The 15,019-nt window shown below is 35.8% G+C and overlaps 1 protein-coding gene across 2 annotated transcripts in view; it reads right to left on the bottom strand.

The window, feature by feature from the left end:
* Positions 1–2,180: 2,180 nt before the first annotated feature.
* The window catches only part of LOC136813427 (TBC1 domain family member 2B-like), a 94,915-nt gene continuing 82,076 nt past the window's right edge, over positions 2,181–15,019 (bottom strand). For both annotated transcript variants that reach the window (XM_067069946.1, XM_067069947.1), the window contains 10 exons: positions 12,632–12,734; positions 11,988–12,068; positions 11,468–11,704; positions 11,072–11,196; positions 8,191–8,269; positions 7,613–7,677; positions 6,623–6,689; positions 5,976–6,020; positions 4,705–4,917; positions 2,181–4,210 (listed from right to left, as the gene is read on the bottom strand). In XM_067069946.1, the coding sequence (XP_066926047.1) occupies positions 4,106–4,210; positions 4,705–4,917; positions 5,976–6,020; positions 6,623–6,689; positions 7,613–7,677; positions 8,191–8,269; positions 11,072–11,196; positions 11,468–11,704; positions 11,988–12,068; positions 12,632–12,734 (1,120 nt within the window). In that variant the 3' untranslated portion in view covers positions 2,181–4,105. The remainder of the gene's footprint in view (positions 4,211–4,704; positions 4,918–5,975; positions 6,021–6,622; positions 6,690–7,612; positions 7,678–8,190; positions 8,270–11,071; positions 11,197–11,467; positions 11,705–11,987; positions 12,069–12,631; positions 12,735–15,019) is intronic.

Below are 15,019 nucleotides of genomic sequence, written 5' to 3'. Positions count from 1 at the left end.
TCTGTACAAACCAAATTATGGCTTCGTTGGTATACCAGTTGAAACACTTATGACACTGCAACGGAGAGCGGTCAAATTTGCCACATTTACTCTTGGCAAAATACTCTATTGGCTTCTAATAGTTTCCAAATTCCAAAAGTAGTCACAAAAACTTCAAAACGCAAATTAAACAAATATCAAACGAATATCGAATATCAAACATAGAATGGGCTATTCCATTTTTAAACCATACAGGGTTCTGAGCCTTGATTTTCACAACATTTCACTTTCCAGGGGTGTCCACCCCTAATTTCCAGGGGATAGTTTGTTATCCAAAATTTCCAGGGGGGTTAGTAAAAAAAGTTTGTCAATACCCCTTTACAATTTTTTTTTTTGGAATAGCCCCAGCAATAACCAACTTCAACTTAATATAATATTTATAAAAATTTTATAAAAAATCTAAGATTGTTTTATAGAAGAAAAGAATTTACTTCCAGCTCGTTTCAACCCAATGAAAAGAGACATAAATATGATAATATATAAACCATAAAGGAAAGGTAAAAAGTAGAAGTTTATTCAGCAGAACCACAAGCACGTTTACAAAGAACTTCCCACGTGGGTTATGGACTTTTCGTGCCTCCACAGTTTACGATACCATTTTGAATTAAAAGTAAACAATATTTCACAAACCAATCAGATTTTCGCAATTTTCTTTCATGACGTAATATCGTCTCGAAGAGAAGGTGGTGGGAGCATAGATTTCAAAGCCCCAAAGGAGCTAGATAAAAACTCATGGATGGAAAACCCGGCGGTTTTTGGTTTTTGGTTGGCGGTTTTTTACTAGTTCGGGTTGGCACCCCTTTGAGGGGGAGGGGGGTTCATGGTTGGCGGAATTGACCCTTTTTTCGAACGGAGTGATGGAATTTGTACGGAAATTGGGTTCTCCGATGGAGAGACGGAAAATCAGACAATTTTAATGCGGGAAAACGGAATTTAGCAAAAAGTTTTGAAGAATTTCGGAATCGGCAAATAATATTCAAAATTCGAGTTGTTGACAAAAATCTTGAATTTCAAAGGAATTTTCGGTGGCGGAATTTCGGTACTGTGAAAAGCACAGGTCGAAATCATATATCGACGCTGTGCCGACGAATCGAGATTCTATTCAGAGCGCAGACAAAAGTAACCATGACGACCATCCAAGATCTTGGATGAAGTTCAAAGTTGATAATTTTATTCCCGTCGTTGAAAACACAACTAAAAAATATCATCAATGCTTTTTAAAAAGAGTCAGTGATAGAGAATCATAACATAAAGTCTATCTATTATTTCGATCCAATTAAAGTGACATTTCCATAATTAATAGTTTAGTAATTACTGTTATACATTTGGGGATCACGTAAAAGATTTCTTTCGAAAGAAACTCACTTCAATTACACTTGGAGTTTTTTGGGGAATTCGTAAATAGTCAACTGCATACTGATACAGTCTGCTAGACATTAATAAGATATTATTTGCTCTTCATCCTTGAGTCTTTCTACAGTGATTAGAGATTGACACATGCGCGATAAAATTTCTATTATTGGTCTTCAGAGGTTAATATATTCTTTGAAAACTTAACCTCTGATACTCAGGGTAGAATTTCGGTTCATTTAATTTTTAGACGGTTTGACGGAAATTGGAGAAAAAATTGGCAGAATTGCGGAATCGGGTACCCCCTGAACCCCCCCCCCCTTTGATGATGATGATATGATGACTGTAAAGTGTGTCAAAAAATTTGTCAAATATATATCGTTCAAACCGTAATAATTTATTGAATATTTTGCTATGGATAAAATAAGCATTCTAAAGTCAGGAAACTTTTTTCTGAGGCTTTGTTAGAATAAAATAGCTTTTTAGAAGAACAAAGGAATTCTTCGGTTTCGCTCACTTTGGGCACGATGAGTGACGTCATCAAAATCATTTTTGTCAAAAGCTACCTTTTATGTGTTAAATTCATGAACTGCCTCTAAAAGCCCTTTATGAATAGGGTTAAATTTTTCCAGAGAAAAAATCCCCTAGAAAAAAGAGGGAGGAAACCAAGTGTTGTCAGGTCAATCAGGTGCTTTGGACAAAAGACTCGGATTTCGTTTGGCACTATTTCACATATGAAATACATACTGATAAAAATACACATTTATAAAAGCAGTTAGAATTTTGAGTTGAGTTATATTTTATTGTCAAAGAATTATCTTGATTTAAAACTGAAAAAATATTAGCAATAAATTTAGGAAATAAAATCTGTAGAATCGTAATAAATTAAAAAAATTATTGTTATCCTGGTATATAAAAAGAATAAGAAAAACTAAATTGCAAAAAAAAAAACATATAAAAAAATCCTCTGAATATTTACAAGAAAGACAATAGAATTTCCCAGTTATCATTTATATAATTAACAAAAATCGAAGCTTATAATTTAAATTAATTTCAAAAAATATAAATCAAAAGTAAAAAAATCTATACCCTGAATTCAGCTTAATTAATTCGTTATATGAAGGTAAGTTTTTAACTCTTATCCCGAATGAGTAAAAATATCCCTGGAAAGAAATTGCCAAATGCTAAATTAAGATCTTATTCATGATATTCAATAATGTTTCAATAATATTCATAATATTATATTTAAACTAGATAAAAGTTAAATTTGCCACTACTGGCAAAAACCGGAGTATTTCCGTAGAAAACATTACGTCATGAATATCATTAATCAAGATATATGTGCACGAATCCTGGTCCCTGTGTATCCCAGGCTTTATTTACGTAACTTAACGATGGATGACAGAATACCTTGTGTCGTTTATTAGACCTCCCTCTCAAAAATAGGGAAATGGAAGCCAAAAAAAGTTTTAAAACATTGCTGTAGGTAACGAGACTCCCTTTTTTATCCTTTAATGACTAAAGTTTGCTTTTTAAAACAAATTAGAGATTGAATCATGACAATTTAGTGACTCGAAGAAGTTCGAGGGTGCATTATATACACTTTTAATTCATTTAAAAATTTACAGTCTATCAACAATTATATGATTAGGCGAGACCATTTTGATTAGTTGTTTTGCGGGTCCAAACAACCCTGAAATTTCAAAAATCGAAATAAAAATAAAATTAATTTTGGTAGCACATTTTTATTTTCATTGCTTTACAGACTCCCAAATTTTCGAAATAGGAGTTTGTTTTTCCAAAATTTTGAGAATTTAATGTTCTATTTATCATTTTATCCATGAATTCGACTAGAATTCGACCTTTTTGTGCCTTTTTATTTTCTATTTCGCATTTTTGTCAAGATGTAGTAGATTTGCTGCCTTTTAAGGAGATTTTAATAGGTAAAATCCTACTTTTATTTTTATTTTCAACCGACCGACCAGCCCTCTTTCTTGGGTCGCTTGGCCCGTAAAACAACAAATTAAGTTGGCCTCGCCTTAAGAAAAAAAAATTCCTAAATTGAACTTTGTATTCACATAAAAAATATTGGTATCCATTTCATTTAGTTTTGATCAACGAGTGACCTCAAAAACGGGTCAAAATTTCAGGCGAGAATAACAGTTAAAATTTAGCTAAAACCATAAAATATTTTTTAGTGGAATTTATCCAGGTTTAATCAGCTCTACCGTTTTAATGAAAGTAATCTATACAGTAATTGCGACATTAAATCGGGCTTTCTGATTGGTCAATCATTAGTTTCCAGTGTTTTAACATATAACAAGAATGGCCATACTTTAATTTTGGTCCAACTTGAAAGAACCAAACCTTTTCTTTGATCAGATTGGCTATCAATCCTTCTTAGTGTTTTCATTGGATGGTGACATCACAGTTTTCATGTGGTCTCGCGAGTTGATTGGATGATGAAATTAATCCTTGGATCCTGATTGGACAACCATAACAATTTCTCGCCATCTGATTGGATTATGAAATTAATCCTTGGATCCTGATTGGACAACCATAACAATTTCTCGCCATCTGATTGGATTATGAAATCAATCCTTGGATCCTGATTGGACAACTATACTATTTCTCGCCATCTGATTGGATTATGAAATCAATCCTTGGATCCTGATTGGACAACTATACTATTTCTCGCCATCTGATTGGATAATGGTTAGTTCTCGTCGTCACTGATTGGTTCTTCATCGTGAATAGAAATACTGTCTTCCCGCTTCTCCTTGTATTCCTCACGCATAATTTCAAACTCGTCAAGTTGTGCCTTTGAAGTTGAAAAAATACATTTTTTTACAAATGACTGTTTTTTAGAAACATCCATCGCCATGAAAATGCACCATAAGGGTCGGTAAGAAAAACGTGCGACGTAATATTAGCAAGTTTATGTATTTGCATTTTTGAGGACGGCGGAGTGACTGAGGCAATTTGGAATAACACACGAGACGGTTAGCGTCTATTTTGACTAGATCCTGACTGACTGAGGACGACACTTTTACCGTTCTCATCCTCAAAAGTGCAAATACATAAACTCGATAAAAAGACAACAAAAAACAAATTAATGCAGAAAAAATATTCTACAGTCAACTGTTTCTAAATAGAATCCCTTTATCCGAATCTCTCTGTGTATTTCGAAATAAAATATTAGTCGTCTCAGCTAGAAATTGATATAATTCAAATCTTTCTCTAATTCGAAGGAAATTCTTCGTCCTTTGGAGATCATGTTAGAAATTTAATTCAACTGTATTAACAAAGGCTTACTTGAAGAACAGGTCTGTAAAATTTCCTTTTCGATTCTACATTACGACGACTAAAGGGGTTCATCGTGTTGAAAGCTATGTAACAAATCTTTTGAATGTTGAATTTCTTTTTGGGTAGATTTCGGAAAAAGTTGAACATCGGTCCAGGATCTTTAAAACGTAGGAATTCTTCTTCGAAAAGTTTGAACACGGACAATGCGTACCGGAATAAAACCTGCATAAAAATAAAAATTATACAGTTGACACTCTCTAATTCGATGTTCTACTATTCGATAGATTTGATAGGATCCCATATTATTCGTCAACAAGAAACTCTCATAAATGACACATCCTTATTCTTGATAAGCAACTCCCTTATTCGATGAAAATCCAATTCCCCTTGATGATCGAATTAGAGAGCGTCAACTGCGTCAAAATTATTATACCTTACTCAGTGGAGTTTTTCCACTCTCGTACCAAGGGCCCCTTAAATAACTTTTTTATTTTTCTGATAGACGTTGGTACACGTCTCGTGAGCCCTATCAAAATTATTAAAAAAGCGAGCTAAGGGCCTGGGTTCGAGTTTGTTGTATTTCATAACATAATTCAGGTGGATAGAAGAAAGCCAAAAAATTTTCAAATTTCGACAGATTACAGCAAACTGTACAAGACTAACCTTACTACCCTTAAGGGGACTGATTTTCGCGTTTTTGTGTGTCTACCGCGAAAGATAGTTCCGCGAAATATGATTTTTACTAAAATCCTCAAAAACCTCCAGGAATATGGGAGAATTTCGCAAAAACTGGGTGTTAACCGCCAAAATTAGTTCCACAAAATGCGCCAATGTAATACCCTCGCACTGGGAAAATTTGTTCTCGCGAAAATTACATTTTGTGTACAGAGGAAATTTATTTAGTACGAGTATGACGGCCGATTTGGAGAGAATTCTCGACGCAAATTGAGTTGAAGGTCTTGGATAGCTAAATGCTTCCGCGCGGCAAAACAGGAAGGTCTTAGATAGATAAATCAGGTCTTGGATAGCTAGATTTTGCGCTAAAAAAGTTTTGGAGGTCTTGGATAGACCTTTTCATAAATTACGTTACGAACATCACTTGCCTCGTTTTGAAATTACTATAACTTTATAACTTTCTATTCAAAAAAAATCATTTTATGTCTCAAGGGACATAATCAACATGGTAATTATGTCTCAAGGGACATAATCACCATGGTAATTGCGTAACTGACAGTGAGTGTTTTGATAGAGTTAATCTGGATTGAAAAAACAAAACTTACCTTGCTACCTTCGAAGAGAAATGTATCCCACACTCTTAACGTCAACTGAAAATAACAAAATTTTTCAATAAATCTTAACGATTTTAAAGATCGCATCTAGAACTTATTCTATTTTCTATGATTCTTAACCTGTTCTTTCTCAAAGGTTTTTCCATAAAAAACACTTAACTGTTAACAATTAATAAATTTTAATCCGACAGTTTTTTTTTGTTTTTTTTGAAATGTCTAGTTCGGTATTTTCGTATTAATTTCTTGAATCTGTCATTCAGTTTAATCATAATTTAAAGGGATAATCGCAGATGGTCTAAGATATGTTTTGAGATTCTAAAGATTTTCGTAAATTTTTTTCAATGGTCCTGAGCAAAACCTCAAAATATTCTTGCTTAAAATCCTCTTTTCAAAACTCGAGATGTGCATAAGTTACAAGTTTTGACTTTTAGCAAGAAAATAATAGAACGTGTAAGAACCGATTTTTTAATATTTCAAAATGTGTTATCTCAACTTTGGAACAGAGTTATAGAGAAAATTTTTTTGAGGTTTTAATCAAAATCCTGGAAGGAGTCCAAGGATACAAGATCTCAAACAAACCGATTATACCTTTAACTTTTCAGCCTCGTGTTGTTTTTATAAAACCTACGGAAACTTACCTCAATCGGAAAGAGGTCTACAAAAACAGTCAGGAACCAATTGAATGATACCAACGATATGTCGAACCTGAGTCAATAAAAAATCATGTTATATGGGACTATTCGATACTTCAAAAACTACGACAATTAAATATTAGATCACAAGTAAAAGATCACCGATCAGTCTACATCCCCATAATTATCAAGTGATTTTCACAACTTTCACAATTATTTTCGCCATCACCCTTCGATGTCGGGAAAAAAAATGGAAAAAAGCCCTCCCTTCACAGTTTGCAATCAATCATCGCTATTTCCAGCTCTATCGTTTCCAGGCCTGTTTCTTGCTTTAGAGTGTTAGCGAACGTTCGTTTCATCGACCGTTCAGGACAGAAAGGACGCCAAAGTAAAAGATCTGGGGGGATGAGGGGTATGTGCGGATGAAACCTCCAAAAACCGACCCTTAGAGGTGAAAGTGAAAAGGTGACCCTTTTCGTCCGCACATACCCAGCACCCATTTTTGCCTAAGTACACACCCCGGGTAAAAGATCTGAGATTATTTCATTTTTTGAACGAAAACAATATCCTGCCAAAGCTAGCACCCTACTTGTAAAAATATTAGAAATTTTGGAGGGACCGTTGTAGATTTGCAAAAAAAAATAGTGATGATCACGTCAGTCTAGGATCTTTAAAGAGGCCCCCAGCGGTAACTCTGATCGATATATCACGCAAATTTTTGTCTTCAATCACGATCACGTAAAACAGCAAAAAAATGGATAATCACGCATGCCTTTGAAAAAGTTCAAATCACGCATCACGGCTCAAAAACCTTTCAAATCACGATCACGTTTTGACCTATGATCACACAATCACGAAATAAAAATTTCCAAATCAGGTAATCACGCTAGAAAAAAAGTCCCTATCACGCTGTCACGAAAACCGCTTGGGAGCCTATTTAAAAGATTGGTGTAACATTAAGAAGATTATGACAATAATGACATTGAAAATACTTACTGCAAGGAGACGAGATGAGCACTCAGTTTTGGACATTTTTCGTCTAACAGATCACGAAATACTTTCTGGAAAGGAACAAAATAAAATTAGAAATATATGGAAAAACTAACCTAACGTAACCTAACGTAATAAACTAAAAGATAGATAACATGCATCGAGATTATAAATTATATACAGTTGATTCTCAGTCAAGAATATAAACAAATTTATTTTCCGATACTCGGAGTTCGTGCCGTTTCAGGCAGTCTTCATTCAGATTTTAAAAAAATCTTCAATTATACAGTATGATATTATACAGTTGATCCTCCATAACTCGAACACAGACGGGGCATTCGAGTCAAGGAAATTTCGACATGAAATAAATTGTATACAATGCGGTAACCATATCTCGAACACGCAAGAGAGAAATTTAAATCCGTTCGAATTATGGAGATTTCGAGTTATGGAGAGTAGTTTACAAGACAATGTTAACTGAAAGAACAAGAAAACTTGCTCGAACTAAGGAGACATTTGAGTCATAGAGGTTCGATTTCTTGAGACTTCAGTAGCCTTTCCTTGAAAGTCACGACTTTACTCACTTGATCGATTTGAGCACCGAGCAGTGTTCTGCTGTAATAATCAATTGGCATTAGATGTTCAGTGATCGCTACAAGACACCTAAAAAGAAGAGAAAAAAAAAAGGTAATATAATTGTTGGAAAATGGTAAAATACAAATGGTAGGTTAACTTTTGACACTGCTTTCGTTCCGTCTCCTCGTCTTAACTTTTGACACAGCATATTTTTAGGCAATTTTGAGAAACAAAATAACTTAAAACTATTCTAAAGGCATGTTTCAAATTAAAAGAGAACAGTTTTTTTTCTTCAATAGCGAGTTTCTGTACTCGAAATAAATCGTGGGAGACGGTTTAAAGCAAAATTGACATGTCACCAAAACCACCGATTATGTGATTGTAAGAAACAAATGGAGGAACAGTGTTCGCAATGCTCAGTCCTATTCTTCTTTTTCTTCTGTTGGTTCTGACCACAGAATTGTTTCCTGTCGCATTTCTCTTAGCCTTAGATCATCTAAAAAGTCTAAACCTGACCCAATGAAATCCATCGATTGGCAACAGGTTTATTGTAACCACGACCTCCGAACTACTTACACTATTGAAGTGAAAAATAGATTTGATACATTGGCTCAAGCAGACGACGACATTGAGAAAAGTTACCAAAATCTGATTAAAGCTAATAAAGAAGTTAGTCTTGCTCTTCTACCAAAGAAACAAAAAGTCAAAAAGAAACATCTCTTTGAAAACAACCTTGTTTCTGATGCACGGAATGCACTTGTAGAGGCCAAACTAAAACATCAGCGACGCCCTACAAGAAGAACATCAAAAATCCTCTCTGATGCTCAAAAAGCTCTGGATGATGCCTACCTTAACGCCGAATCGATGTTTATTCAGGGTAAGATAAACTCAATTTCCAATCTTCATGTTAGCCATCAGCACTCGGCCGCTTGGAAAACGATCAATGATCTAACAGGTCGAAAAGACCACCCTTCTATTCAGCTCAAAGGTGGCTCACCAGATAAAAGAAGAGAAAACTGGCTCAACCACTTTAAAACTTTACTTGGAAACCAACCTATTTTAAATACTAATGCTCTCCCTTTAACTCAAACTTTTGATGAGCTTGACATATCAACTTCTCCTTTTACAATTGATGAACTTTCAAATTGCGTTAAACTTTTTTCAAATAATAAATCTTCAGGCCTTGATGATATTCCAACTCTGCTTTGGAAAGACCCCGTCTTTATGGAAATGCTTCTCAATTTTTGTAATCACACATTTGAGTTTCTAACTCCCCCTTCTGCTTGGTTAACTGGCGGTATCATTCCTGTTCCAAAAAAGGGTGATTTGACCTTAGCATCCAACTACAGAGGCATCACTCTTATGCCTATCGCCGCCAAAGTCTTCAACAAACTTCTTTTACAACGTATCGTTCCAGTTCTTGATCCTCTTCTAAGAAAAAACCAAAATGGTTTTCGGAAGGGAAGAAGTACTCTTACACAGATTTTAGCCATCAGGCGTATTTTGGAAGAAATGCGAAAACTTAAAAAAGATGCTTTTATTTGCTTTGTTGACTTTAAAAAAGCCTTTGATTCCATATCTCGTGTAAAAGTGTTTGAAATTCTTAAATTGTACGGCATTCCAGAGAAACTCATTTCAGCCATCAGGGCACTCTACGTGTCCACCAAAGCAAAGGTCATTACAGCTGACGGAGACACTGATATTTTTGACATTCATGCTGGAGTTCTACAAGGTGACACCTTAGCTCCCTTTCTTTTTATCATTGTTTTAGATTATGTTTTAAGAATTTCTGTTGACTTATCTAATGACAAGGGAATCAAAATTAAAGTTCCCCTGCGCAAGCGTAACCGCGGCCTTTTTCTGACCGATCTTGACTTTGCTGACGATCTTGCCTTAGTTTCTGAGAGTATTCAAAATCTTGAAAGTCTTCTTCACTCACTTGAAACTTCGGCCAGTCAAGTCGGTCTTTATTGCAATGCTGGAAAAACTGAATTTATCAGCTCCTCTGGGATTGTTCTCCCTTTAACTTCCAAGAATGGTGTCAATATCAAACTTGTGAAGGATTTTAAATATCTTGGCTCTCTTATTAACAGCTCTGAAAACGATTTTAAAATTAGGAAAGGTCTAGCTTGGAAAGCTTGTAATAAGTTAAACAAGATATGGCACTCTAATTTGTCTAACGCTCTTAAACTTCAAACTTTTAGAAGTCTTGTCGAGCCCATTCTTCTATATGGCTCGGAGACTTGGACCATGACAAAAACCATGCTGAAGAGCCTTGATGGCTGCTATACAAATCTTTTGAAAAGAGTCCAGAATCTTGATTGGCGCAACCACCCAACCCTTCAAGAGATATATCATGGACTCCCAAGAATTTCCTCTGTCCTGACTAGCAGGATGCTCTCTTTCTCAGGTCACTGTTTCCGAGCGAAAAACGAAATGGTGTCTGAGATCTTACTTTGGTGTCCTGCGGGCACTAGGCGCTCGAGAAAGCGCACTTTTCTTGATACTTTGAAACGAGAAACAGGGCTAGAGATTGAGGAACTGGGCACTGCAATGGCTGATCGAGAGCTGTGGAGGGAGGGTTATTGTTTGTTTCCGACCTAGGTCCATTCGGACCTAGGTCGAAGGATGATGATGATGATGAAAACCACCGTCCACTTTGCACGACGACGGTAAAAAACAACAAAATACCGTCGTCTGTTTAGGTGAGCAAAGGCGATATAGAGCGGTACATCAACTTTCGACTTTGTTTTGCGTTGACTTCACCTACTGTCGCCCTCAATATCCTCCGATACATAAACTGGTAATTTTGATCTGCGAAAGGCAGAAAACCTGAAGGGTTTCACATAAGAAAATTTTCGTCTTAAAAAACAATAATAATTCTTTTACCAGAAAGCTGTTTCTTCATCTAAATACAACAGTGCGATGGCTCCTAAACGATTTAATCCTTGGCAGTATCCAACAGCAGGGTTATGCCAACTGTACGCTGTCAAAATGCGTCGTAGTTTTGAAATCTGAAATAAAGAAACGAAAAGTTTGAAAAGTGAAGTCAAACCATCCACGTCTCCTTTAAAGAAGTGATGCGGATTCACGATATGCACCATCAGACCCAACAGCTGATTGGTATGGTAAGTGATGAACATCAGTCAATACGTCAGTGTCTACAGCTAAAAAAACTACATTTCAAGTTTTCTTTATCTCGAATTTAGGTTTTTAAATATCCTCGAGGCGTTCTAAGTATGGGTTTTCCATTATATAAGCACTAAATTCTATTAAATTACTCACCCCCTCAGATTCAAGCGTATCATAATATTTGTTGTTCGGTAACGTTCTCAACAAGTCCAATTCAATCTGTTTGGCAGACGGGGAGTAAGCTCCTTTCTTCTCTTTCAATAAGTTAGCATAGTAGCCTTGCCCAGCAATCGTCCGCTCGTGATCACTACGCAGGCGGACGAGATCGCCCCAGACGCGCGCACGGAATTCGTGTGGAATACCACTTCGAACGAGTGCTTTGAGTTCCTCCTGAAAAATGTAAAAGGTTTTAAGGGTCAATGATAAGTTGGTGATACTTTCTGAATGCTTTTGACACTGGTTAAAAACTAGTAAGAAACTAGGGTGGCTAAACTTACATATAGAAACTTACAGAGATGGGAACACATACATGACTTGAAAAGAACGGTCGAACATTGTCTGGACCCAAATTTCGATGAAATTTATCCTTGTTCGATCCAAAAGTCATAATTTTCAAACTAAGGCAACCCTGATCGGAACAATATTGAAATCGTTATTTCGAGCCATGACGTACCGTTTTCTGTAGTGGTGCGGTACCTTGTGCTACCAAATAATTTTCCCATTTCACGCCGTGTGAAACTTCTAATGAACCGAGCTAAAGAATAAGAAAAGTGTAAGTAAATTATGAGCCAGCAAGGTCATTCCTCAATCGATAACCCTGGAAGACAATTAATGTAGAGAGAACGTTACGGCGAGCCGGATAACGGGATTTTAACAAGCGAACTAGCACATATTCTTGAAATTTTTGGAAATTATTTGGAAACAGAAATATCTCTATCTATACTTTATTGAAATGTAAATTTGTCTCATGAAAACCTTTGTATTTTACTAAAGGCTTGAGGACACGAGAAGTTTTTTTCCGCGTTGGTGCAATGCAGCATGCTCCATCCCACCAATTTTGTCACTGGGACATTGGAACAAAATTGATTCGAATCGATTTTGCTCCATTGTCCCAGGGACAACAATGAGATTTCACTTTTATTATTGGTAGAAAAAGAAGAATGGAGTGGAGACACGAGGAGAAAGCGTTTCAGGTTGGTGGAATGGATCATGTTGCATTGCACCAACGCGAAAAAAACTTTTCGTGTCCCAAAGCCTTAAGAAAATAAAATGTAATTCGATCATCAGAATTGTTTGAAGTTTGTTTTTCAAAAATACCTCTTTATCCCCACTGAGTGATTCGAAATGGTCAGCAAGTGATTCTAAAGCGTTCTCGTCAGATTTCTCGATTTGATCATAAAATCCATACTTGTCTGCAAACCTAGAGAAATATCAAATGATTGGGAAAAGTTAATACAGATATCTCTACCCTACTATACTCTTAAAGGTTTTATTTCTACATAAGTGTTCCCGTTTCATATCAGACACATATTTCATATCAGGAAATTGTCTACCTATTGTTATATTGTACTGATATAAGCACAAAAATGCTTTTCTTTTCCTCTTTCTTGCTCCACATCCGTATCAATCCAAAGTGAAAAAGTTAGTGAATTCAAGACTGGCAGAAAACATTTTTAAAGGGCATAACAGCTCCGAAATAAAGTAGCATTGACTTTCCAACTTAAAAAAATAGTGAAACATAGTGAAGCTGAAATTCAAGTTATATTGGGGAATTATATTGGCCTAAAACGGAAAAAAATGCAAAGGAAATTTTTGGTAATCTTATTACCAAGGATCTGGAAGAAAATTCTCTTGGAACAGTTCAAAGACGATACTCTGCATTTTTTTAATTTCACCACGTTCCCTCTGATGCCCTTGTTTAAACAAAACGTCTCCAGTAGGTGTCAACCATAGAAAATTATATGTATTACTTTTTCTTTGAATTTTATTACTTATTATCATGAAAAGCTGAAAAGGAACATATTTTAATCAGTTATTGCAATACTTGAGCGAGGTCTTGTGTACAGTATCTCCCCTCTGTCTCAAACCTCTATAATTCGAATCTGTCTCTAATTCGAATCAACATAAACGTTTTTTTAATAAGAACATCCAAAATTTTAGAAGCCTTGGGATGTTCTTAAAATGTTCTCATTTTCACCATTTTTTAAGCATTTTTACCCATTTTCCTAAGAAAACGAGTGTTTTTGAGTCAACAAAGCCAAAAAAGTTCTTAACTTGTTCTTAGCATTTTGACCATCGAAGCCTTATGTTCTTATATAGTTTGCTCTTATAAAAAACCGTGTATTGGTCCTCTTAGCTGGAAGGTTGTTCGAATTAGTCTCTGTAATTCGAATCTTTCCCTAATTTCAAAGAAAATCGAATACCTTATCGGCCCTTTTTACGCCGACCCTTTTCACGCTGGCCTTAATTTAACGCCGGCCCCTTTTAACACCGGCCCTTATTACGCCGCGAGCCTAAAAATAACGCCAACAAGGGCCGGCGTAAAAAGGGCCAATAAGGTAGCCACAAGACATCCAATCTCGGTCAATAGTCTATAAGATTTAAAAGGACTAAAAGCCTGATCACCAAATCAACCAAATGAGTTGAAACACGTGTAGCAAGCAGTATATACGAAGCCAAAGACAGACAAAACTAATTGACAATAAAAATGCTATACTATTTCAAAGATCAATTTTTATTGTTTAACTTAAGTTATTGCTGCAGCGCTACTAAAATAACAAATTTGCAAAATAAAATGCCCATCTTAAATAAATAATTTATCATATCAGTTGTCGACAACATTAGAAACCAAAATAAGACTAGCCCCGTTCTTTTCATGATTTGCATCATTGCAATGTCTTTCACGGACCCAACAGCTGATTGGTTGCAAGTGACGTATTGACCGATTTTACGTCACTTACAACCAATCAGCTGTTACTTTAAGGTCTATGATGTAAAATCAGAAGTCCTTTCAATGGTGCATATCATAGATACCAGCTCATATGGGCCCCCAAGATTCAGTCGGCGTCTCAAAAAAGCTACTCTTCGACACTGGTTTGATAACTAGATTTAGATCATGTTCAGACGTCACCGTTCCGCTTTGTTCCGAAACGAAACGGTTCCGAAACAAGTGTTAACGTCAAAATTCGAAACGTCAAAAGAGAAGACGTTATACAGCAAAACAGATCGAAACGGTTTCACTCCACTATTTTCATCGGAACGGAACTGCTCCATTTTCTTGCTCCGAAACGTTTCGAAACTAATATCAACACTCTCGATCCGTAACGAAAATCAAACCAGAGCGACACGGAATCGTAATGCCTGAACATGGTCTTAATCTTCCAATGCAAATGACAGCATCTGCTGAAAACTGTATCATGATACAAATAGTCAATACCCCCTAAAAGTTTCATTATTTAATCAGCCGTGCCACGAAGAAACGACATACTAATTAAAAACGTCATCTCTTCTATTCTTTAGTTAGAACTACTCCTAACGTGCAAATAATTGAGAACAAAGGCTAACGCAAGATGCCTATAAATAGCCTGTAGCTGGTCTTTGAAGTAACCACATGAAGACAATGTGGGAGGGTTAAAGGACTGCTATTTTTTCCTTTGATAAACAAATAATTAAAGACTGACTTTAAAGGACATCCATATCAATTAA

The sequence above is a fragment of the Clytia hemisphaerica genome, unplaced genomic scaffold (genome assembly GCF_902728285.1).
Source record: "Clytia hemisphaerica strain Z4C2 unplaced genomic scaffold, Clytia hemisphaerica genome assembly, whole genome shotgun sequence".
Lineage (NCBI taxonomy): Eukaryota > Metazoa > Cnidaria > Hydrozoa > Leptothecata > Clytiidae > Clytia > Clytia hemisphaerica.
This window is presented reverse-complemented; position numbering and strand designations above follow the sequence as displayed.